The following is a 23,532-nucleotide window of genomic DNA, read 5'->3' as shown; positions in this document are numbered from 1 at the left end:
TGTGAGTTCGAGACCAGCCTGGTCTACAAGAGCTAGTTCCAGGACAGGCTCCAAAGCCACAGAGAAACCCTGTCTCGAAAAACCAAAAAAAAAAAAAAAAAAAAAAAAAAAAAAGAATATGTCTCCATAGGATCAGGCTGTAGACAAGCCTGTAGGACAGACATTTTCTTTCTTCTTCTTTGTCTTCGTTTTGTCTTCGTCTTTGTCTTCATCTTCATCTTCGTCTTCATTTTTGTTTGTTTTGTTTTGAGACAGGGTTTCTCTGTATAACAGCTCTGGCTGTTCTGGAACTAGCTCTTGTAGAACAGGCTGGCCTCGAACTCAACAGAGATCTGCCTGCCTCTGCTTCCTGAGTGCTGGGATTAAAGATGTGTGCCACCACCTTCTGGCAGGGAGTTTTTTTTTTAATATTGCACATCCACCACTCAGTGCAGGACATTTCCTTAATTAATGATTGATTCAGGAGGGCTCAGCCCATTATGGATGGTGCCAGCCTAGGCTGGTGGTTCTGGGTTCTGTAAGAAAGCAGGCTGAGGCTGGGTGGTTGTGGCACGCCTTTAATTCTAGCCCTTGGAAGACAAGGACAGGTAGATTTCTGAGCCTCGTCTCCAGAGCTAGTTCCAGGACAGCCAGGGCTACACAGAGAAGCCTGGCTTAAAAACAAACAAACAAACAAACAAAAATAGAAAGCAGATGAGCTAGGCCAGTAAACAGCACTCCTCCATGGCTTCTGCCTCTCCGTTCCTGAACCGCTTAAGCTCTTGACTTCCTTTGCTGAACTGCAATGTGGCAGCGTTAGCGGACTAAACTCTTTCCTCCCCAAGTGTCTTTGGTCATGGTGTTTTATAACAGCAATAGTAGCCCTAACTGAGAGATGCAGAATGAATGTCCAACATTTCCCAAGGGCACCATGTTTTGTGGTGTAAAGTGGGAAGACCTAAGACCCAAGCAATAATCAGTTCTGTTGAAGAAACAGGGACAGCGCCTGGGAAGGAAGTGTTAGGGCACAACTTTCAGGCAAGCGCGTGTTTGCATACTGGCTGTTATTAACGGGAAAGAAACTTACAGCGCAGAGAGCCACCTGGCAAAGTTCTCCAGCACGTTTGAGACTATAGTGAGCCCATGTGACAGTGAGCCCTGAAAATGCATACATATCTCCGTCATGTTAGGAACATCTATGACTATGTGGCGAGATTTAGACTTCTCCTTGGAATCTGTAACGATAAATTGCAGATATTTGGGGCAAGTGACATGATTCTATGGGTGTTTTAGGTAGCAGCTGCACTGGTTTAAACAGAGCTAAATCAGTAAAATGATTTCTTGTCTAACTGAGAAGAGGAATTTTAATTACATGATTAAATTTATTAATATAAGGAAGGGAAGTCTTTCTTCCCAGGACCAGCTATGACCCCTTCTGATTTCATAAACAGATTTTTTTTTTTTTAAAGCAACTCTTCCAGACTTAGATCTCTGGGAAAACGAAAGTAAATACTGACACAGGCTTATTTTGTTTTCCCAAGACAGGGTTCCCAGGCGATTTCTTTAATTATCTAGAAAAAAATTTTTTAACTTGTTTTTCCCTTTAGATTTCAAAAGAACTGAGGGTGCAATAACAGTATTGCTTTAGATTCTCCAGCTTTGGCTTGGATGCAGCATTAGTCTGGTGGGACTTTAAAAAAACAAGGAGGGAGAACTGAAAAAAATAGAGATAAGGCGCTCTTGCAAGGGGCTTTTTAAAAAATAATAAAGGACGGAAGGTATCGCCTGCCCATGGCTTTAAAACAATTTACTGGGAAAACTAATGGGGAAGAACTTGTGTGATCGCTTCTAGGCAGATTCTCTATAGCTGAAAACGCCGGAGCATCGTGCCCAAGGTAGGACCCAGGCTCCCGGGTAACTTCAGAGCAAGTTATCGCATAATTCCGCCAGGCTCCCTGAGGGGCGGTTAAAGCTACATCTTAGCGCACCCAACGACCAATAAGAAATCCAGAAACTGCCGCCATCTCGACTTTAAACCAATCAGCGTCCAGATGTTTAGCAGGTCTGCCCGCACCTTTGTTGTCGCGGGAAGGAGGCAAGTTGCCTCCGAGCTGCCCGTAACGGACATGGCTGCGGCCCCTGGAGGCGGGGACGTGAAGTGAGGAGGGGGCAGGGAGGGGAGAGGACGCGGGCGAGGAAGACCGGTCTGGGGGTCCCCCGGTAAGTACGAGAAGGCCGGCGGCCCGAAGTGGGGAGCAAGGGGGCTTGGGGCCCGACCTTCCGCGTCCCCTGAGTTCTTACCCGAGCCGAGGAGTGTCTGGGGTGTGCACCCAGCAAGTGGCATCAAAGGGGACTTCCCTCTGTCGGGGAGTCGAGGGGCCCGCCTCCAACTCCTGGCCAGCTCCTTCCCTCATGTCCTCAGGGTGTTTTTATTTTTGTTTTTTGTTTTGGTTTGTTTGGTTTTTTTTTTCTCTTATTTTCCCTCTCTGTCCTGGTTTGCCCTTTGCCTGCGGTCCCCTCGTCAGAAATAAAGGTTGTGTCCAACAAAGAGTCCTTGGCCCAGGTTCGTCGTGGCCGGGCCCTGGGCCAGAGGGCTGCCCATTCTGATGCCACGAGTGTTTATTTGTAGACCTCTGGGTGTCCCAGCCCAAAGGAAGACGGTTGTCACTCACTGCGCGCGCTGGGCTCGCCCGGGCCCCGGAGCTGACAGTAGCTAGTGCACCCGGCCGGCCAGTGGAATTGCGAGGGTCTTTTAGTTCATCTGCAAGACTGCGATGTTGCAGTTGGGGTGGGCTTCCCGCTTTTAGAGTCATGCCAAGGTTCTTCAGAAGCAACCCTAGCACCCCAGCGTTTGCAATTCTGTAGAGCAATTGCCTTGGGACGTCCTCGTTTTCTCTCCCGTGAAACCCTAAAGGCAAAAGCAGAGCTGAGATTCAGTATCTTAAAAGTCAAATAAGAGTGACTGAAGGGATAAAGAAGTTTGACAGTCACTTTCTGAATCAGGCCACTGAACTATGTGGGCTTAGCCTGGAGCAGGACGAAGCCATGCGGATAGAATCTCACCTGCTTCATTAGCCCTAACTTCTGTTAGGTTCCCCCTTGGCAGATTGATAGGCAGGGACACCTAGATTCTGGGGAGCACTGCACTGACCAGTGAGGGGAAGTACAAACCATCCCTTTGATAGCCAGCCCCCAGCTAGCTGGAGAGTTAACGGTCCTGGAATGCCCCACCTCTGCTCACCCCCTATGGTATCCAGACCTCGTAGATTAGACCACAAAAGGCTGACCAGGCAGGGAGATGGAGAGAAAACAGAAAACACTTGACGTTTCTATTTTAAGTGGCTACAGAGTGCCAGCTCGCAGCTTTTGGAAGGGTTACCTCCTGGAGAACAAATGAGATCTAAAGGTCACACAGTCTTTGGTTCCTCCCTGCTCCTTTCCCCTAAACTGGACTCCAGAATCAGTTTCTGTACAGGGAGGGAGGAGCTGTCAAAGGGATACTGCCTACATCCAAGGTGTTATTTAACTCGACCCGGGCTGTCAAGTGCAAGCAGGAAAGCCCCTCAGCGCCTCTAAGGCCATTCCTGTTTTTCAGGTAAAAGGCTCCCAATCCCCGTTGGCACCTCCGGTAAACGTGTGCCTGGTGTTTCTTGTCCTGGCGCTCTCGTGTCTGTGTGGCTTTCACCACAGTGTCTTCCATGGCTGAAAAGTGAGGTTTCTTTAAAATGGTTTTAAACCCGAGTTTCCAGACAGGCCTGGGTGAAATAAAGTTTAGGCCATGGTTGGAACGGGAATGTTTTCCTTCTGAAAGAAAGACCCAGTGTGTGGTTTGGTGATCAGGGGTTTGGGTAATAATCAGCTTGGCCTGCGGCTGCTGAGACAGTAGTAAACAGTGCGGGTCACATGACGTGGCAAGGAGGGCGAGGGCAAGATTTCAGCCCAACCTTGATGCTCCCTAAACCTGGCAAATCTCACTGATGGCTTTGAGTTTTAGCATAATCATGTGATCTCAGTTTTTATAATTTTAGGTTCCACTTGAAAACGCTTTTGATAGCAGTCTTCCTTTGTAGGGAGGTAAACAAAAAAAAACTCCCAGGAAACATAGGAAAGATGTTACTGGAGAGAGACTCAGTTGAGCTCCCAGGGCATAACCCTGCCATGAGCTGACAGCAAACTCCAAAGAGAACATTGCTTTGGTAATGTTAGGCAGAGCCAGAAATTTGCTGATTTTTTTTTAATGGTGACCAAATATATATATTGCACGCAATTTGTCATTTTAACAAGTTCTGTGGCACATTTTCCTTCTCTGTCTCTCTGCTGTTGGTCACGGAGGCTGGTGCCATGACTCAGGTGTTGTGAACAGCGCTGTGGTCAACACGGATGAGCAAATGTCTGTGGTGCTGACGTGGAGACACAGGAGCCATGTAGCTGTGTCATACGGCAGATCTCTTTTGATTGGTTTTGTTTTGTTTTTTCAAGACAGGGGCTCAGTACATAGCCCTGGCTGTCCTGGAACTATGTTGACCAGGCTAATCTCTAACTCACAGAGATCCACCTCCCTCTGCCTCCTGAGTGCTTGGATAAAAGGGGTTGCCACCGTGCCTTTTGAGATTTCTGTTTGTTTGTTTTTTTGAGACAGGGTTTCCTTTTATAGCCCTGGCTGACCTGGAACTACATCCTAAAACCAGGCTGGCCTCCAACTCAGGGATTCACCTGCCTCTGCCTCCTGAGTGCTGGGATTAAAGGCATGCGCCATCATGCCCAGCATTATTTTGAGGTTTTTGGCAGGCTTCCATATTGAATTCCGTAGTGACTGGAGTGGTTTTTGTTCCCACCAGCAGTGGATGTCTTTTTGTCCAGCACTTGCTGTTACTTGTGTTTGTTTGTTTGTTTTAGTTTTTCAAGCCGGGTTTCTCCGTAGCTTTGGGGCCTGTCCTGGAACTCGCTTTGTAAACGAGGCTGGCCTCGAACTCACAGAGATCCTCCTGTCTCTACCTCCCTAGTGCTGGGGTTAAAGGTGTGCAACACCGCCCCTGGGCTGTTACTTGTTACTAGCTGCCACTCTGACTCAGGTGAGATGGACTCTCAGTAGTTTGGGTTTGCATTGTTCTGATGGCTGGTGGGGTTGGGTGATTGTCTGTGTTTACCTGCTCTCTGCAGTTCACATTTTGAGAATCAGCTCTCCATTTTGAAAGCTCTTTTATTGACTGGGTTGTTGGATCTCCTGTTGGTTAGCTTTTCTAGTTCTTAGTATAGTCTAGATGTTAATGATCTTCTGTCAATGGTATAGCTAGACAAGATTCGTCTGTCGGTTGTCTCCATTCCGTTAACAGTTGCCTTTGCCACACAAAGACTTTTTTGGCTGTCAAGAAGTCCCATGTGTGATCCACGATGGCATTCTTCTTTATTTTTCGGGTTGGAATATTTGGTTGTTCCGACTGCCTTTGGTAAAGACTTTCCTTCCTCTACTGAATTCTCTTTGTACTTTTCTTAAAAATCAATTGTCCAAAAATGTCTGGATCTATTTCTGGCCTCTCAAATACCAAGCCAATACCACATCGCTTTGAGTGCGGTATAATCCTTGATGTCACGTGGCATCTTATAACTTTTGTATGCTTTTACTCCCTCCTTGCTCCACTCTCCCTCCCTCCTTCTCTCCCCTCTCTTCTTTTTCTGCTTTTTTGAGTCTCATTATCACTTGATAGATCAGGCTGACCTGGAATTCACTGTGTAGCCCAGGCTGGCTTCAGGCTTGGGACAATTCTGTTTCAGCTTCCCAAGTGCTGTGCATACCATTGTATCAGGTTAAGCAATTCTAATCGCATAGAAAAATATTTCTCATACTGCTTTTGTTTGTTCTGGCTGTGTGTGTGTGTGTGTGTGTGTGTGTTTGCGCGCACGTTCACATGTTGAGAAAAAGTCTCCATATGTAGTCCAGGCTGGGGTTGCGGGCATGAGGCCCCACGGCTGGCTCTAGTCTTTATTTTGTAGGTGTTTCCCTTCCCCTGGAGGTCCTGGTCCCTACTGGGGGGCTTCTCACAGCAAGACTGTCTCCTGCTGCCATAGATAGCCTCATTCTTCTCTAGCTGTTTCATCCGGTGTGTGCTTTTGGTGTTGGATAAGCACCTTCTCTTCTTCCCGTTTCCCCTGTCAGTTTCTCCTTCTGGTTATTGCTCTCCAGAAGCCTGCTGTGTTTTCCTTCTCATCCTTCTCTTCCCCCTTGTTGGCTATGGCGTCCCTCTGCAGCCCAGGCTGGCCTGAACCCTGCTATGTAGAACAGGTCACCGCACTCCTGGAGATCATCTTGCTGCAGGCTCCTGAGTACTGGGATTACAGACGTAGACCACGGACTTAGTTTCCCAGTTTCCCTCCCTGTTCTGTATTGCGGGGGCTGCTGAGACAAGTCAGCCGGTGAGGAGCCTTTCTGTCGAGTTCAGGTCCCGGCTCCACGTGACGGGAGATAGACTCAACCCCTGCAAGCTGTCCCCTGACCTCCACATCTATGTCATGCATTCATGTCATAGCCAGAAATGATGGCATGTGCCTGGAATCCCAGCAACTGGGAGGTAGGTGGATCTCTGTGAGTTTCAGGCCAGTTTGGTCTACAGAGTGAGTTCCAGGACAGTCAGTGCTATGTACCCTGTCTCAAAACAAAACAAAACAATGCATGTGTGTTGTGCAACTGAACGAGGTATTCCAGACACGCTCTGGTATAAGCAGAGATCAGATGTCTTTCTTGCTGGGAAGAAGGCATGTCTGTTAACTGTTAGCCCGAAGATAATGAACTTTGAGTGCTTTGCGCACACGCTCACATGTTGGAATTGTGTTTGACTAAGCCATTTATGGTAGTTTTGAGCCTGAGCTGAGGGCATATTATTCTTTTCAGTTAAACTGAGCTATTGGATTTGGCTCGTCTTTGCAACCTGTTGCGATCTCCTTGGATCCTGTCTTTGATATTTTCCCCCGGTTTATACTATCTAAGAATTTGATTACCATTCCATCTGTTTCTTTATTCAAGCCATTGATAAAAATATTGACTAGGATGCAAAGGATGAAGCCTGATAGCTTGCTGCTAAGACCTTCTGTTCATCGTGGCGTTAACACACCAGTTAGTTCCTTCTGGTTACAGGTACTTTATGGGCCCATCAAATACTGTTCGGTGTGTTGAGCAAGGCTGCCGTGCAAGCCTAGCTGATGCAGATTGTATCAGAAGGGTCTAGAAGGACAGGCAGCTCCCAGCTCATCCTCAGCTTGAGCCTTGGACCTGTACTTGTTTTTTGGCCTCCATTCTGAGCTTGGCAGCAGAAGGGCCATCCATCCCTTCTTTCCATGGCTGTTGATGTAGTCGTTTTTAGCTACTTGTTGTGGCAAACCAAGATTATTATAATTTTCTCCTAACTCTCCTGCATGTCATGTCTTCCCCTTCTCCCTCTCATTTTTTTTTTTTAACTATTAAATACTCGAGTCTCCTGAGGAACTGTCAGCAACTCCTCAAGGCCTCATGGCTCTGGCCTTTGGGGCCACGTTGGTCTGAGTCCTTTCCTGTGTGGGTGGGAACTCTTCACCTTCTTCTTCACTTTCTGCTGTCTCCCAAGAAGGCTGTGCGCCTTTTTCTCCTTGGTGCCCTCTTGAGACGGGTAGCTTCTGTGTGGGTTGCCCCTTGCCCAGCCTTAGCCTCACCTCACTTCTCCTGAGAGACTTTCCTGGTCCTGCGTCCCACGCTCCCCCGCTACCTGCAGGCCCCTGCAGCGCCTGTTGTTTGGAAATTCCTGTTGAGTACTTCAGGGCCAACCGTAATCATAGCTGTTTTTAAAATTACATTTTTATTGTTTTATTATTTACTGACTTTCTGCGTGCGTGTATCTGCGCAGGCTCATGAGAATCATGGTGGATGTGGAAGTCAGAGGAGTTGACTGTCTGCAACCATGTAGGTCCTCAGGTGGTTAGCTTGGCAGCAGGTGTCTTTATCGGCTGAGCCGTCTCACCAGCCGTTAGCTATCTGTTTTTATAATAGCCCTCATACTGTTTATGTTAGACATCTCTCTGTGGCTTATGCCTGTAGTCCCAGCTGTTTGGGAGGCTGAGAACAGAGGGCTAAGAGTTTGAGGCTGATCCATGTAACACAGTGATGCCGTTGTGTGTACGGTAGCATACGCTGACAGTCCCAGACCCTGAGAAACTGAGGCAAGAAAAGCAAATCTCTTTTCCTCAGGAAGAGACGTTATGTCTTATACTTTGAAGGCCATCATTCCTTACCCTCTTTTGTTTTGATTTGATTTATTTATTACTATTTATCTATTTATTATGTATGCCTACAGGCCAGAAGAACACAAGATCTCATTACAGATGGTTGTGAGCCACCATGTGGCATTGGGAACTGAACTCAGGACCTCTGGAAGAGCAGCCAGGGCTCTTAACCACTGAGCTGTCTCTCCAGCCTCCTCCCCTCTTTTGTGAGTGGAGTATGGTGGTCAGCTTTCTGTTGCTGGAACACAATCCCAAGTAATCACTGAAGAAGAGGGAAGGTTTGCTTTTGGCTCCTGGGTTCATGGATGGAATCATATACCAGGGGCTGTTCTGTGCCTGGCTTGTGTCACGCAGCAACCATTTGGAGATCCAGTTAGATGGTTGTATTATCAGTCCCACCGTTCACCTTATCTCCCGGTGGTTCCACTGCTTAGGGAGACTGAATTTGTTCACCCATTCTCTTCTGAATTGACACTTGAACTGTTGCTGGTTTGGGGCTATTTTGAATAAAATTAAGCGTAACTTTTCTTTCTGCACATGTATGTGTGTGTATGCATGTTTCTCATATGTATGACAGCATGTGTGTATTATATTCATGTGTGTGTATGTGTGTGTGTGTGTCACAGCTGATGTGTCTCCCCTATCTGCTTTTCACCTTGTATATTGGAGAGAGGTGGATCTTCTCGCGAAACTGAAAAGTGTGGCTGTTTGGCTAGTCTAGCTAGTCAGCTTGTTCTGACTTCGCTTTCTCTGCCTTCCAAATGCTGAGGTTACAGGTGGGTTGCCGTGTCATGGGCATCGAGACTCCAGCACCCACACTTACATGGAAAGTACTTTGTCTTCTGAGCCATTCCTCAGCCATGTCTGCTTTATTGTTGGGTTTTTGTTGTTGTTGTTGTTTGTTTGTTTGTTTTGTTTGTTTGTTTTTCGAGACAGGGTTTCTCTGTGGCTTTGGAGCCTGTCTTGGAACTAGCTCTTGTAGACCAGGCTGGCCTTGAACTCACAGAGATCCTCCTGCCTCTGACTCCTGAGTTCTGGGATTAAAGTCACCACCCGGCTCTGATTTTTGATTTTTAAAATATTTGGGACTAAAGAGATGGCTTCATGGTTAAGAGCACTTATTGCTCTTCTGAAGAGTCTAAGTTTGGTTCCCAGTACCCACACAGTGGCTCCCAATCATCCCTAACTCCAGCCCAGGGAATCTGATGCCCTTTTCTGACCTCTGAGTGTGCACAGGGCATGCACATAATACACATACATACATGCAGAAAAAACACCTATATCCATGAAGTCAGTCTGTGTAATTTAAACAGATTTATTCATGTGTTTAATGCGCCTGAATGTAGGTTTGTGCGCCACATGCTTGCAGGTGCTCACAGAGGGCAGGAGTTTGTTCCTCTGGAACTGCAGTTACAGGGCTTGTGAGCTACCATGTGTGTGGGTGCTAGGTATCAAACCATGGTCCTCTGCAAGAGCAACAAGGGCTTTAAACCACTGAGCCATCTCTCTGGCCTCTGCATTTCTCTTTCTTCCTTTCTCTCTCTCTCTCTCTCTCTCTCTCTCTGTCTCTCTCTCTATCTCTGTGTGTGTGTGTGTACCCACGTGCGTGCGTGCCGTTTCACGTGTGTGGAAGTCGGAGGAGAGCTTGCAGGAGTCCATTCTCCCTTTTTACACGTGTGTGCCAGGCACTGCACTCAGCTCATCGGGCTTGGCAGCAAGGGCCTTCCACCTACGGAGCCGTCTGGCTGGCACGAGAAATATAATTTATATTTGTATTTTAACCTTACAACCTCATGCTTGCAGACTTTGTACCGTTTTCTGGAGACTGTATTATTTAGTCTGTAAACAGAGGCGGTCTTCCTTTAACATTTTTTTAAATTAAAATCTAAATACATCATTTTTCCCCTTCCCATTCCTCTTTCCAGCTCTTCCCATGCACCCCATGCCCCGTTCTCTCTCAAATTCATGCCTTCTTTTTTTTTTGTGTGTGTGTGGGTGGGTGGGGTTGTTTGTTTTATTTTGTTTGAGACAGGATGTCACTGTGTAGCCCTGGCAGTCCTAGAACTCACCATGTCCACCAGACTATCCTCAAATTCAGAGACCCACTTGACTTCGTCTCCCAAGTGCTGGATTTTCATTTAAAGGCATGAGCCACCATACCTGGTGGAAAACAATTTTTTGAATTGTTTCACACACAAACACAGAGAGAGGGAGAAGGAGAGAAAGAGAGAAAAAGAACTATATATTCCTAAGTATTTAAGTACAACCTGCTCAGTCCCTATGATGTTTGTTACTTGTACGTATATAATTTTAGGGCTGTTTGGTATTGGGTAACCAGTTTGGGGGCTCCTCCCTGGGAAAGTCTTATTTCTCCCACATGCAGTAATCCTTAGTTGCCTGTAGTTCTAGGGTCGGGGCCCCATGAGCTTTCCCCCTTCCTTGTTGGGATGTGTGTTGCGGGCATCCTTGCTCAGGTCTCGTGTAAGCAGTCATGTTAGTGAGACTTCATGGGTGCAGCTTCCCTGACGTTTTTAGGAGATGAAATCTCGCAGCAAGCTTCCTGTTCCCTTGACTGTTACGGTCTTCCACGCCCTGTTCTGCTATGGTTCTGAGCCCTGGGTGCAGGAGCTGTATTGTAGATGTCAGGGGCACTTGCTCTCCACATTTTGACCTGTTGTGGTTTTTCTGTGATAATTTCTGTCTGTTGCAAGGAGACTTTTCATTTTAATCTCTATACCTTCTGTTTCCACTGTGCACACATGGAGGTCAAGGGACTTCTGCCATGTGGGTCCCATGGCCCAGACTTAGGCTTGGCAGCTTGAGTCCTTATTCCTTTTTCTTTTATTTTCTTTTTTTAAGATTTATTTATTTTTTAATGTATATACCATTCTGCCTGTATATATGCCTGCAGGCCAGAAGAGGGAGCCAGATCTCATTACAGATGGTTGTGAGCCACCGTGTGGTTGCTGGGAATTGAACTCAGGACCTCTGGAAGAGTAACCAATGCTCTTAACCACTGAGCCATCTCTCCAGCCCCTTGAGTCCTTTTTTTTTTTTTGGTTGTTGTTGTTTTTGTTTTTTTCAAAACAGGGTTTCTCTTTGTAACAGTCCTAGCTGTCTGGGAACTGCTCTTGTAGACCAGGCTGGCCTCGAACTCACAGGAATTCACCTGCCTCTGTCTCCCAAGTGCTGGGATTAAAGGTGTGCACCACCGCTGCCCAGCCGAGTCCTTATTCTTGACCTGGATTAACTTGATTGTCATTTCTTGTTCATCATAGTAATGGCTACTGTTTATTGAGCACCAAATACTGTACCAGGCCTGCAATATGCTATTTTACATAATTCTCATGGCACTGCTGTGAAACAGGTGTTGCCACACCCATCCTAAGGACAAGGAGCAGAAGCTGAAAAGGACAGATAATCATTTACCAAGACCCTTCAGTATCTGATACACTTTGGAGCTGAGATTTGAACCCACAGGTGTTCATTTAGCTGTGATGCTTCTGCTTTTTACAGCGAGATATAGGCAGAGCTGGCCCTTTAAGGGTTCTGCTCCTGATTCCAGGTCAGATGTTAAGAACGGTCCTCTCCCCGAATCCCATGTATGGAATGATGGGAATACAGAGACTCTTAGAAAAATGTCATGTTCCTGGCTGCCCTCTGCACTGCTGTGGTTCCAGCTGGCCACAGTCATTTCCCTCTGGTTGTGTTGGCAGAAGACGTTAGTAGGAACAATCCCCTTCTGGACCCTGGTTCCTTTCCCTGTGTGGTGAAAACCTTATTCAGCCCCTTCTGGGATGGGGTGTCATGGGGACCTCAGCCATAGCTGTAAACAAGGCTCAGGCTGCTTGGTCAGAGTGGCCTTGGGGAGGAGTGATTTGGCCTCTCAGGACCCCATTTCAGTTGGCTGCCAAAGACTGAATGTCACCGCTTCGCAAGGCCACTGCCAGTATCACTGTCTCTGACCCTGAGGGGGATGTCTCAGCTTTGATTGAAGGTCCTGGCTGAAAGGAAGGGGTAGGGAGAAACTTGGCAGCCTGGCAGGTGACATCAGCATGGGTGCCGCTCGGAGGAACTGGGTGGGATTTGGGAGTGGAGTTGGTGGCTTCAAACCCGAGTTTCCTGGCTGGCCCTCTGGTCATAGATTTTTAATTGTTTCTCGACAGCTCTTTTATGGGTCAGCTCTCCGAGGCCTCTGATTCCTCGTAATGAGGTTGGCCGTGGCCCTGGAGAACTGCCCTCATCAGCAGGTTAGCGCTTCTCCGAGAGGCGGCCTCTGGCACCGGGCCAGATCACTCAGTGTCACTTTTTTACTGAGAACATGCCCTGAGCTGAGATTGTGAAAGTTGTGTTGGCTGCCAGGACAGAAGGGTGAGGATCAGGGCCCAGGTGGGGCAGGTGGGACTGGTGTCAGGGTCACACGTCTCTGTTTTTGAAGCAGGAGGGCTGCTGAGATCCAGTCCAGGCTATGGTCCGTGCTTAGCGCGTTGTTCTGACACAGCTGCATTCCAGCCCTTGGGCTGGTTTCGTCGTCCAGGCACCTAGCTGACTTTTGTCACACTGTTGTCAGATCGGCTTGCTCATCCTCGCCGACCTCTGCCCAAGGTGCCTGTCTAGCACTTCTGTCACCCACACAAGAGGCTCAGAAGACCCGTGGGCATGCGTGTGCCGGCAAGTGTGGCACACATTCACACAGAGAGCATCATGTGCCTGCTTCTGCCCGGTCTCTTTCCATCCTCCCTCCCAATGTCCCTGATTACTTGGCTTGTGGTAGACTCCAGATGACTTTACTGCTGTCTTTAACCCTAGCTGTGAGGCGTGCTGATCAGCCGAGGCTCATCCAGGGACCCCTCTGGAGCTATCTGCTGGCCTCGCAGGAGTGGACCTCATCCAGGGCTGACTCCTGAGGGACGCCACCAGAGGGCCAGACTAGCAGGGAGCTGCTGGTCTGGGGCTTAGTTGAGGTTGTCCTGTTGCACCACAGTCTTCCAGTCCTGTGACCTTATTTATGGGATTTCTTTCCTCTTTTTTCCCCAGATGCTGTGACTGTGACAGACTCACCGGGGTTTGTCCATGTTGGGGAGGAAGCTTCCTTCCAGGTGTGACTGTGTTCATCTGGGCATGTCTGAAGTACCCTGTGCCCATGGACCTGAACGAGAAGCATCTGGTGGGCCCTGCTCTCTTGCTGTGTGTCTGTCGTGGGGGGGTATCTCTATTGGGCTCCCCTCCCCTAGGTTTCCCGGGAGATCTCCAGCTCAAGGTTTTATACTGAGTGTGAGCAAAGGGGGTGTCGTGAGGCCTGTGGGGGATATAACTGTGACCCCTCCTCAGAGGTCACTATTGCCAGGCTGCGATGAATACAGGTTAAGGGGAGCCTGGCTAACATGGCTGCATGACAGCAGGCTTTCTGATTGGGTTTGATCCCAAGCCAGCTTTGCCCAGAGCTGTGTAATTTGGTCTGTTTGCACTGTGCTAGGGCTGTGCCCCAACCTGCCTGGCCATGTTGAGGACTGTTGGGCACCCTGTCTGTGGTTAGGGACAAGCGCCTCATCAGATTCCAAACACAGCTGTGTGTTAATCAACAGGACTGAGCTGGGCCTGGTGGTGCGGGTCTGTATTGTCACTTACTTTAGAGGCTGAGGCAGGAGAATTGCAAATTTGGGGCATGCCTGGACTACAGAGTGAATTTAGCAACTTGGTGAGGCCTCCTCTCAGAGGCTAGTGTCCATCGAAAGTCATCAGGCCTGAGCAGTTCAGGCAGGGAAGACTGGCCCTGCCTTCAGGCGCTCTCGCTGTCTCTGGATGGAAGTAGATTTAGAATAGTCTCCTCCTGTGGCAAAGACTGCCCCCGTGAGTGCTTTACCCACTAAGCAGTCTTGCCAGCCCTGAAAGGATCTCTTCAGTAACACGCTGGGCTCCAAAGGTGAACTCTAATGATAATACTACCCAGGACTCTCAGAAGGCTTCTTGGAGAAGAAGGATTAAGGGGAGTTTGTATGGTGATAGTTGCTCCTCAGGTGGTCTATAGCCAGCGCCTTAGTCCAGGACTGGTTTGCCTGTCCCTGGATGACTTTTAACACCCGGACCCCTCTCTTTCCGACTCACCGGTTCCCAGCCTGTCTGGAAGCACATGGTGGATGAACTGTGGCCGTGCCAGCTTGGGCCCTGTTTCTGAGCTAACAGGGCTGTTCTCCTGTCTTTGAGCAGGCAGTGCGGGAGTGGGTGAGAAGGGAAAGGACCGCGTTGCTGTCTACACAGCACCCTGTGCGCTCTGAGGTGTGCCCTGGAGCATGGGGAGCTTTGCTGCCTGGTTCCGTCCTCACAGAGACTGGTACAGAGGCTGACCCCGCCCATCCCTCTTTCCTGCTTCCAGCAAAGACTTCCTGCCCTTAACCTCTGGACTGCCCAGCCCCTCCTTTCTGTCCCCATTCTACTGTTTGGCAGGGGCCCCACAGGGAGGTACATAGGCCAGCGAGGGGGAGGGGAGAGGCCGGCTTGTGCTGGGAGGTGCTCTCTTTCCTCTCAGCAGCTGGAGAGGGTGTAGTCTAGGAGACAGAGGGCCCTGGAGAAGCACGCTCAGCCTCCAGCCTGCTCAAGGGACCCATTAGGCTGTCCTCACTCCCTGGGGTTTTGTGTCACCATGCTGAAGATGGCCTATCCATTAGCAGAGGAATGTGTCTTACCTCTCCTTTACCCAGAGTGCCTGTGCTGATTTCTTTTATGTTATACTAGGGACCAGCGTCACTCAGGCCAGGCTTAAAGTGCAGCCTGGGAGCCTTTTTGCCTGTACCTGGGCTTGGTGGCACATGCCTTTAGCCTGAGCACTCAGGAGACAAGTTCAAGGCCAACCGAGTCTACATACACACTGAATTTCAGGACAGTCAGTGCTATACAGAGAGACTCTGTCTCAAACAAACAAATATACAAAAAACCAAACCAAAAAGAGACCCAGGTGGACCCAGGCAGCCCTGGTCTCTACTGTGCCTAAATATAATGCTTCCCTTTGTGGGTCAGTGACTTGTGGGATCTCTAGATCTCCTGGAAGGAGGGTGTTAAAATCCTAAGAAGCCCTTTTAGATGGCCTGCTCTCTCCCTCTGCTACTGGTCTCTTCCTCCAGACTCCTAGAAGTCTCTGCTGGAATCCCTGCTGGCCACCCCCCCTTGCTGCAGGATGTGCTGCTATTAATAAAAGCCCAGTTCTCTCCCCTCCTCCCTGCAGCTCTCACGGTGGAGGTCTGCTGTTGCCTGGGCTCCGCTCTCTGAGAGGCAGGGAGCTCAGCCACAGAGGGATGCTTACTCGTGACCTAGGGGCAGTGGACAGGTAGTCCAGCAGGAGGTTCAGCATCTGTTCCTCAGGGTACTCCTGGATGCCAGCATTTGCCCTGGGGGCTCCAGACCTTTGACAGCTCCCTTCATTTGTCCAAATGTCCCTCCATCCTTCTGGCTGTCCTCTAGTTGGATCTCGCCTCTGTGCTCACCCTGCACTGGTCTCTTGGACATCAGGCAGATCGTGGACCAACTTTGGCCTCTCAGCCCTCCTTTCTTCACCCTCCTTCTTCCCTCTCTCCTCCCTCCCTCCCGCTCTGCCTCCCTCCCTCTCTGGGCTGCTGTTGCTGCCTGCTGCCTCCTCCTCCCTCCCTGAATCTGCAGCGTGACTGGAAATAGGCTGAATTAATCAGCAGATTGAAGCTCTGCTCCACTGCGCCCAATTCTCTGCAGCACCGGCCTCTCACTCACACACGGTCCGGCCCTCTCCCATCTTCTCGCTTACACAGTATCTTGCTCTCTCGTTCTGTTCTGCGTCTCCCTCTCTCCTTGAGGGTGGTGTTGGGAGTGACCATACCTGACTGCTTGTCCCTCAGGCTCTGCCCCATGCTCTTCAAGCAGGCAGAGCTATGGATGCCCCACCAGGGCAAGCACAGCACGGTGAGTATGCCAGCTTGGCTTCCACAGCTCTTACTGCCTCCTGCCCTTCTTACTGCTTACCAGGGTGTCTTTGGGTTACGGTTGCCAGAGGAGTCCTGAAGATGCTGCAGGGCAGGATGAGCGTGGGGTAACCAGGGCTTTGGAAGGAGATTGGGACTGAGAACCGAAAAGCTAGCGTGTCTTGGAATGGCCAGCCAGATTTTCAAGTTATCCAGAGCAGCCTTGGGGACTGAGTTTCCCAGAGGGGAAAAGGATGCTGGGACCCAAAGCTCCATGTACAGGTGACAAAAGCCCAGAGCCTGGCTGCCATTCATTCTCTATAATGAGGGGACTTTTTTCCCTGCTGGATCATTCAGGTAACCGAATCAGGGGTCAGGGCTGGGATAGTTTCTGGGTTTTGGTGGCTGCTGAAGATGCAGAAGCAGGTGGGTGGAAATGCTGGGGTCTACCATGAGTCTATGAGGAAGGAAGAGGAGTAAGCGGTGCTGCTCTGCCTCTGGCTGGCCAGGCTGCAAATGAGCCCAGATGTGCCGGCTGCAGATGAGCCCAGCTGTGCCAGCCAAACTCAGAGGGATTCCTCTCTGTCTGTGCCGACTACAGCAGCTCTGATGGGGTGACTGACGAAGGGACCCAGCTGATTATAACTGGTGGCCGTCTGTTGTCAAGGCAACCAGTCAAAGTTTATTTTGTAACCTGCCTTCCTGAATATATAGCCATAATTTTGCTGCCTCTGAAGCAGGTGGAGTAGGAAGAATAGTGGAGCAAGCCTCAAAAGTGTTTGACAGGGACACAGGCTAGGTGCTGGGGGCTGGGTACTGGGGCTCCTTGCTGAGGTGGGTGCACCAGCTATTGGATGATGAGTTATACACCTTGGCAGTGGGGGCCCGCTCAGTGTTAGATCACTGCTGGCGACTGCCAGTCATTTTGCCCTCATTGTTCCCCACAAATGTTCAGTTCTGCTGGTGCTCTTCCTCACTAGTGGAACAGAGAGAACCAGCCCAGCTGGCGATGGCATCCAGCCTCCTAAGTCAAGACTTCTTTTTTTGCCCAGCATGGTGGGCAAATCTCAGAGCTTAGGAGGCAGAGGCAAGCAGATCTCTGACTTTGAGGTCAGCCTGGTCTATGTAGTGGGTTCCAGGTCAGCTAGGATTACATAGTGAGACCCTGTCTCAAAAAAACAGCAAAACAGAAACCAACCAAACGACAACAGTTGCCTTTCTGAGTCACGTTGTTTCCTCTTTGCTCTGGCTGAGTGTGAGCGCTGACAATAGTGGGAAGGGCTGGCTCTGCCTGAATGACTTCAGTGCCCTTCTGTCCTGGTCCTTCCTGGGTAGAAGCCTCCCTCCTGGCCCCACAAGTGTGTCTAGGGGTGCCAATGCCAGTGCCAGGGAAGGGGTGAGTTTTTAGCATCAGAGAAAGAGGAGAAATCTCTCGTTAGCCTTGGGAACTTAATTAAGGCACATCAAAATGTTCCTCACCCTTCTTGACCTCAGTAGGTAAAGAGAAGCAGACCTTAGCCTGTGCTGACTTAGTTTATTTATTGTTCAAATAATAGGAACTTGCTGCATCTCTCCAAGGTGTCCAGGAACACGGAGTGCCCCGTGTCACTCTGCCTGTTCCCTACCAGCCGGTCCTGCTCCTCCTCCAGAAAGTACGATGGTTTTCCACTGAGCACCTTCCCTCTGGATCTTCTGCCACCTGGGGAAAAGCTCAGGCAATGAGGGTAGCAGTGATCTGATCCTGAACACTAGCCTCCTTCCGCTGAAGGGTGAGCCGAACAGGCTTAGGAGTTGGATCAGCATGGTTGAACCCTGCAGAGAGTAGGCTGGCTCAGAAGGCCCAGTCCTCACCACAGGGCCAGCCTGTGTGGGCAGGCACTTCCTTTGGGCAGCATGTAATTACAGAATAGCTTATTTTCCCTCTGCTACACTGTCTTTAATCCCCTGTCTGGAGTTGGTGCCCCGGCCAGACACAACATGCGGGGGCAGATGGGCAGATGCGTGCAGACGGCTCTGCAGGTGTCCTGTCCACGGAGCCTCTGTCACCTTCTGACCATGCCTCTCTCACCCGGAGAAGAGCAGAGTACGTGGGACAGGGGAAGCAAGTGATGACCAGGCAGGCGATCCTGGGCTGGGGCTGCAGACAAGGAGGCAGGAGATGTCTGGGTGGTAACAGTGTAACCCGGGAGTCAGTGAGTGCTCTGCAGGCCTGGCTAGAGGAGAGACGTCTCTCGGGTTCTCTTGCTTCTCATAGACTTCTCTCAGTCCTGCGGGGAACTGCTCCTTCCTGGGCAGAAGGTCCTAGCTCGAAGTCCAGCAGCTTCCCATGTTCCCTTACAGCCTGTGCACATCACCTGGACCCTTTTACTGCTTGTCCCCATCTCTTGGGTATGCAGCCCTTACCTCTCGCAACGGTCCTCTCTCCCTCCTCTGTTTAGAGGTGTGGTCTGCGAATCCTGTGCTGTCCAGGAACTCTGTACCCGGCTGTGGAGAGGAAGCCCGGAGAAGATCGAGTTCAAGAGGAGAGGCTAGTATGAGGGAAGATGCTGGGGGCACAGGCCTCTTACTCTGGCCCCAGGTCCTCTTCCTTCCGTTGACAGGGAGGAACAGGCCCCGCCTGCCCTTTGGAGCCCTTTGTCTTTTTTCTCTAGAGCCCCCAAGAAGGCCTCTGCCCTTTTAGGAAGTTGTATAATAGATCCTAGCTGCACTGAATGCTTGATTTGGACCCTGGGCTCTGGAGGGTCAAGATCCTATTGGCTTCAGACAAAGGAACTAAGAGTCGCCAGGCAGTGGTGGCGCACACCTTTAATCCCAGCACTTGTGAGTTTGAGGCCAACCTGGTCCACAGAGAGAGTTCCAGGGCAGCCAGGCAGGGCTATACAGCGAAACCCTGTCTCAAACAAACAAACAAACAAACAAACAAACAGGAAGCTGAGACTCTTGGGGTGAATGCATCCTGGAAAGCTGAGGTGGCCAGTGGTGAGGTGGACACTGGGGACTCTATGTGCACCTGCAATTCAGGGTGTGTAGCACTGGGCCCCTGCCCCTCAGGCCTGGCAGGCCCTTAGGGTCATGGAGGTGTGTGTCCCACCAAAACCAAATGGCCAAGGAGAAGGCCAGGGGATACCTTTGGAACTAGTCAGGAAAGAGAAGTGCAGAGTGACCGGCCATAGGCAAAGCCAGAACAGGTCCCTGCAGAGGACAGAATGGGGCCATTGGAGTGGCGAGGTAGGACAAGGGGTCAGAGTGTCCCCACAGCCCTTCGTTCTCAGTAGACAGTCTTGAGGTATCTCAGGCCAAGGCTTTGCTGCTTTTGCTTGACTTTTCCTGGTAGAAGCTCTTCAGGTGGCCTCTGGGGAAAACTTGTTGCCCCTTCAGGAACTCTGTTTCTTGGTCCCATCGCCTAGTATTTTACAGTTGGAGATCTGTCTGCTGAATTCACCCTGACATCTGCTTCATCCCAGAAATTAAAAATTTTTTTTTTGGTCAGTGGGGTCAGGATGCTATCCAGACAGGCATATCTTTTCTTCTTCTTCTTCTTCTTCTTCTTCTTCTTCTTCTTCTTCTTCTTCTTCTTCTTCTTCTTCTTCTTCTTCTTCTTCTTCTTCTTCTTCTTCTTCTTCTTCTTCTTCTCCTTCTCCTTCTCCTTCTCCTCCTCCTCCTCCTCCTCCTCCTCCTCCTCCTCCTCCTCCTCCTCCTCCTCTTCCTCTTCTTCTTCCTCTTCCTCTTCTTCCTCATCCTCCCCTCCCCCTCCCCCTCCCCTCCTCCCTCCTTCTCCTTCTCCTTCTCCATTTTTGGTTTTTTGAGATACAGTTTCTCTGTAGCTTTGAAGCCTGTCTTGGAACCCACTCTGTAGATCATGCTAGCCTCAAACACACAGAGATCTATCCACCAGCCTCTGCCTCCCCAGTGCTGAGATTAACAGCATGTGCCACCATCACCTGGTCTTTTTTTTCTTTCTTCTTCTTTTTTTTTTCTTCTGAGACAAGGTTTCTCTGTGTAACTCTAGCTGTCCTGGAACTTACAGTGTAGACCAGGCTATTATCAAACTCACAGAGATCTGCCTGCCTCTGCCTCCTGAGTTCTGAGATTAAAGACATGCGTCACCACCCAGCTAGCATGTCTTTGAAATCTGCAGGTACCACTGCAGGCTTTGTTTGATGTCCCCTAACTAAGGTGCCATTGGGATCACTGAAGCTATTTCTGTGCCCATCCATTCAACTCATTCACTGAGCTTGTGTGTGTCTAGCATCGTCTGTTGTGGTTCAGTGGGGAGGGCTTGTGGAAACAGGAGAATTCCTCTTCAATTCTGTACCAAATACTATACCAAAATTCAAGGAATTTAAGGTACAGTAAGAGAGTCAGACATACAAATCCAGAATCAGTTCCATAAGGTACAAGCTGAGAGCCAGGTTGCCCTGATGCCCTTAGACCACAAACCTGAAGAGCAGTTCTGGGCTTTCGGGAACTGTTTGTCCCTCCCACAGGAGATGATATTTGAGCTATCTTGAAGAAGCAAGAGTTGCCTGGTGGCAAGTATGTCCTTGGTCAGGAAGTATGCGTCCCTTTGCACAAGAGCTAAAGGAGTAAGGGCTGCAGAAGGAAGAGCAGGGAGAGGCTGGGAGGCCACAGGCTCCTAAGGTCTCACAGAGCAGGCGCAGGACTGGCAGTAGAGGAGAGGAGGCTGCAGAAACGGCTCAGTGGAGAAACATGCCTGCCATCAAGCCTGATGACATGAGCTGGGTCCCTGGGACCCATGTGACGGAAGGAGAGAACTGACTCCCGAAAGCTGACCTTTGACACAGTCAGTCAACCAAATGTAATAAAAATGTAAAGATAAAGGGAGTTGGCTGTTGAGGGCTGGGGTATTGCAGTGTGTTTGTTAAAGGTAAAGAAGGGATGGGAAGGAAAGGTGTGGGGGGCAGGTTAGGGCCTGGGGTGATGCAGAGGTGACTGGGTAGTGGTGGTGTGGGAGGAGAGGTGACTGGCACGGATGAGTTTGGGGTTTGGGATATTTCCTGTTTCCTGTGAAGCAGCTCTGAGGCAGTCAGTAAACAGGCCTGTGTTCAGAACGGGCCCGGCCTGGAGTGAAATGTAGGTCTTGGAGCAGGGAGGTAGTAGGTGAATCCGCAACCGTGGCAGAGGTCTCCTGGGAATATCCACCAGCTGGGAAGAACGGGCTGTGGGCTGAAAGGAGGGGGAGCAGGAATAGGTGGTTCTTAACGCAGAGGCCCGGGCAGAGGTCCCTGTGTCCCTTTGCCTCCACTGCGGTGAGGGAGTGGCCGAGTCACAGTGCTGTCTATAATCCCCCTGAGATTATGTCCTGCCTAATTTCTAGTGTCACAGAACCCTCTCTTGCAAAATAGCGGTGCTAGAAGGCGAAAGTGGCAAGGTCTTCTTTTTTTAATTTTTAAACGTTATTCTGTCTGTTTGTGTGTGTGTTGGTCAGAGGACAGCTTGCAGAAGTTGGTTCTCTCCTCCCACCACATAGATCTTGGGGCTTGGACTCGGGTTATCATACTTAGCAGCCCACACCTTTACTGGCAAAACCATTTCACCAGCCAGTAGAAATTCCTACTGCCAGTAGCCTTTAAGTTGCCCACCTACTTGGGCGTGGCCTCTTATTTGTGTCTATGTAAAGCATGCGGCTGGCCTCTTTCCTGGCTGTGGGATTTGGTTGCTGTTCTCCGCTCCAGCAGGGGATTGTGATTTGTGAGTCTACCCTAAATAAATAACCCTGTATTATTCTCAATTCTGAGCTAGTGTGGGATTTCTTTTCTTTTAAGTGTCCTTCTTCATCTGGTGCCCCACGTTGGGTGCCAATTTGGTTTTTTTTTTTTTTTTTTTTTTTTTTTTTTTTTTTTTTTTTTTTTTTTTTTGGTTTTTCGAGACAGGGTTTCTCTGCAGCTTTAGAGCCTGTCCTGGAGCTAGCTCTTGTAGACCAGGCTGGTCTCGAACTCACAGAGATCTGCCTGCCTCTATCTCCCGAGTGTTGGGATTAAAGGCGTGCACCACCACTGCCCGGCTTGGGCGCCAATTTGTAGTAAGAGGGGCTGCTTGTTGGTTCCTAGCCACTTAGCCCTGAAATAATCACACAGAAACTGTATTAATTAAATCACTGCTTGGTCCATTAGCTCTAGCTGCTGCTGCTGCTGCTGCTGCTGCTTCTTCTTCTTCTTTTCTTTCTTCCTTTCTTTCTTTCTTTCTTTCTTTCTTTCTTTCTTTCTTTCTTTCTTTCTTTTTTGGTTTTTCAAGACAGGGTTTCTCTGTAGCTTTTGGAGCCTGTCCTGGAACTAGTTCTTGTAGACCAGGTTGGCCTTGAACTCACAGAGATTCACCTGCCTCTGCCTCCTAAGTGCTGGGATTAAAGGTGTATGCCACCATTGCCCAGCAGCTCTAGCTTGTTGTTGGCTAACTCTTACATATTAATTTAACCTATTTCTATTAATCTGTGCATCGCCACGTGGCTGTGGTTTACTGGCTAAAGTTCCCAGCATCTGTCTCTGGCAGCGACTTCTCTCTCACTCCACCCTTCTTTCTCTCACCAGCCAAAAGTTTTTCTTAAATGCCTTCCCCAGGAACAACCAAGAACAACATCTGAGTCAACTCTCTTAAAGGAAGAGATATATTCCAGGCAGTGGTGGCACATACTTTTAATCCCAGCATTTAGGAGGCAAAGGCAGGCGGATCTCTGAGTTCTAGGCCAGCTTGGTCTACAGAGTGAGTTTCAGGACAGCCAAGGGTACACAGAGAAACCCTGTCTCAAAAAACCAAAGAGAGAGAGAGAGGGAGCAGGAGAGAGAGAGAGAGAGAGAGAGAGAGAGAGAGAGAGAGAGAGAGAGAGAACAAACAGGGCAGGGTGATGCACGTCTTTAATCCTAATACTTAGCAGGCTCTGTGAGCTCCAGGGCAGCCAGAAATAGATGGACAGACCGGCCTCAAAACATAAAACAATAAAAAAGAAATAGATACCCTTTGATCTGTGAAATCTTGAAGTAAAAGGGTATAGGGGATGGGGCTGGGTAACAAAAAGAGTTGGAATGGGGCAGGAAGACCACCCAGCTCCATGGGTCGATGGACTGAGTTGAGAAAGTCCTTTTTTTTTTTTTTTTTTTTTTTTTTTTTTTTCTTTTTCACTTGGCTGTAAGGTGTGTAGGGTTAGGATGGGGAAGAAGACCTGCAATCAAAGAGTGAGTCTGGGCAGGGCCCTGGGAGATGCCGACTGTTTCTGTCTCCCCACAGGGAGAGCCCCCCTTGGCCCTGGGCCTGTCTACCCGGAAGGCCCTCAGTGTCCTGAAGGAACAGCTGGAGGCTGTGCTGGAGAAACACCTCAAAGAACGGAAGAAATGTCGCACATGGAAGGTGACGCTTCCTCCGGGGT

The 23,532-nt window shown here is 49.6% G+C and overlaps 1 protein-coding gene across 9 annotated transcripts in view; it reads left to right on the top strand.

The window, feature by feature from the left end:
• Positions 1-2,084: 2,084 nt before the first annotated feature.
• Tmem94 (transmembrane protein 94) overlaps positions 2,085-23,532 on the top strand; it is a 34,688-nt gene continuing 13,240 nt past the window's right edge. For 2 of the 9 annotated variants that reach the window (XM_038325807.1, XM_038325806.1), the window contains exons 1-4: positions 13,267-13,393; positions 17,708-17,803; positions 18,590-18,678; positions 23,394-23,513. In XM_038325807.1, coding sequence (XP_038181735.1) covers positions 13,300-13,393; positions 17,708-17,803; positions 18,590-18,678; positions 23,394-23,513 — 399 coding nt within the window. In that variant the 5' untranslated portion in view covers positions 13,267-13,299. Of the gene's footprint in view, positions 2,200-3,453; positions 3,575-12,572; positions 12,598-12,810; positions 12,832-13,263; positions 13,394-17,707; positions 17,804-18,589; positions 18,679-23,393; positions 23,514-23,532 lie in introns of those variants that run through there. The other 7 variants (XM_038325810.1, XM_038325809.1, XM_038325808.1 and 4 more) reach the window with 6 other exon arrangements.

Source organism: Arvicola amphibius, chromosome 4 (assembly GCF_903992535.2).
Source record: "Arvicola amphibius chromosome 4, mArvAmp1.2, whole genome shotgun sequence".
Classification (NCBI taxonomy): domain Eukaryota; kingdom Metazoa; phylum Chordata; class Mammalia; order Rodentia; family Cricetidae; genus Arvicola; species Arvicola amphibius.
Note: the sequence above shows the minus strand (reverse complement) of the source record. Positions and strands in the feature narration are given on the sequence as shown.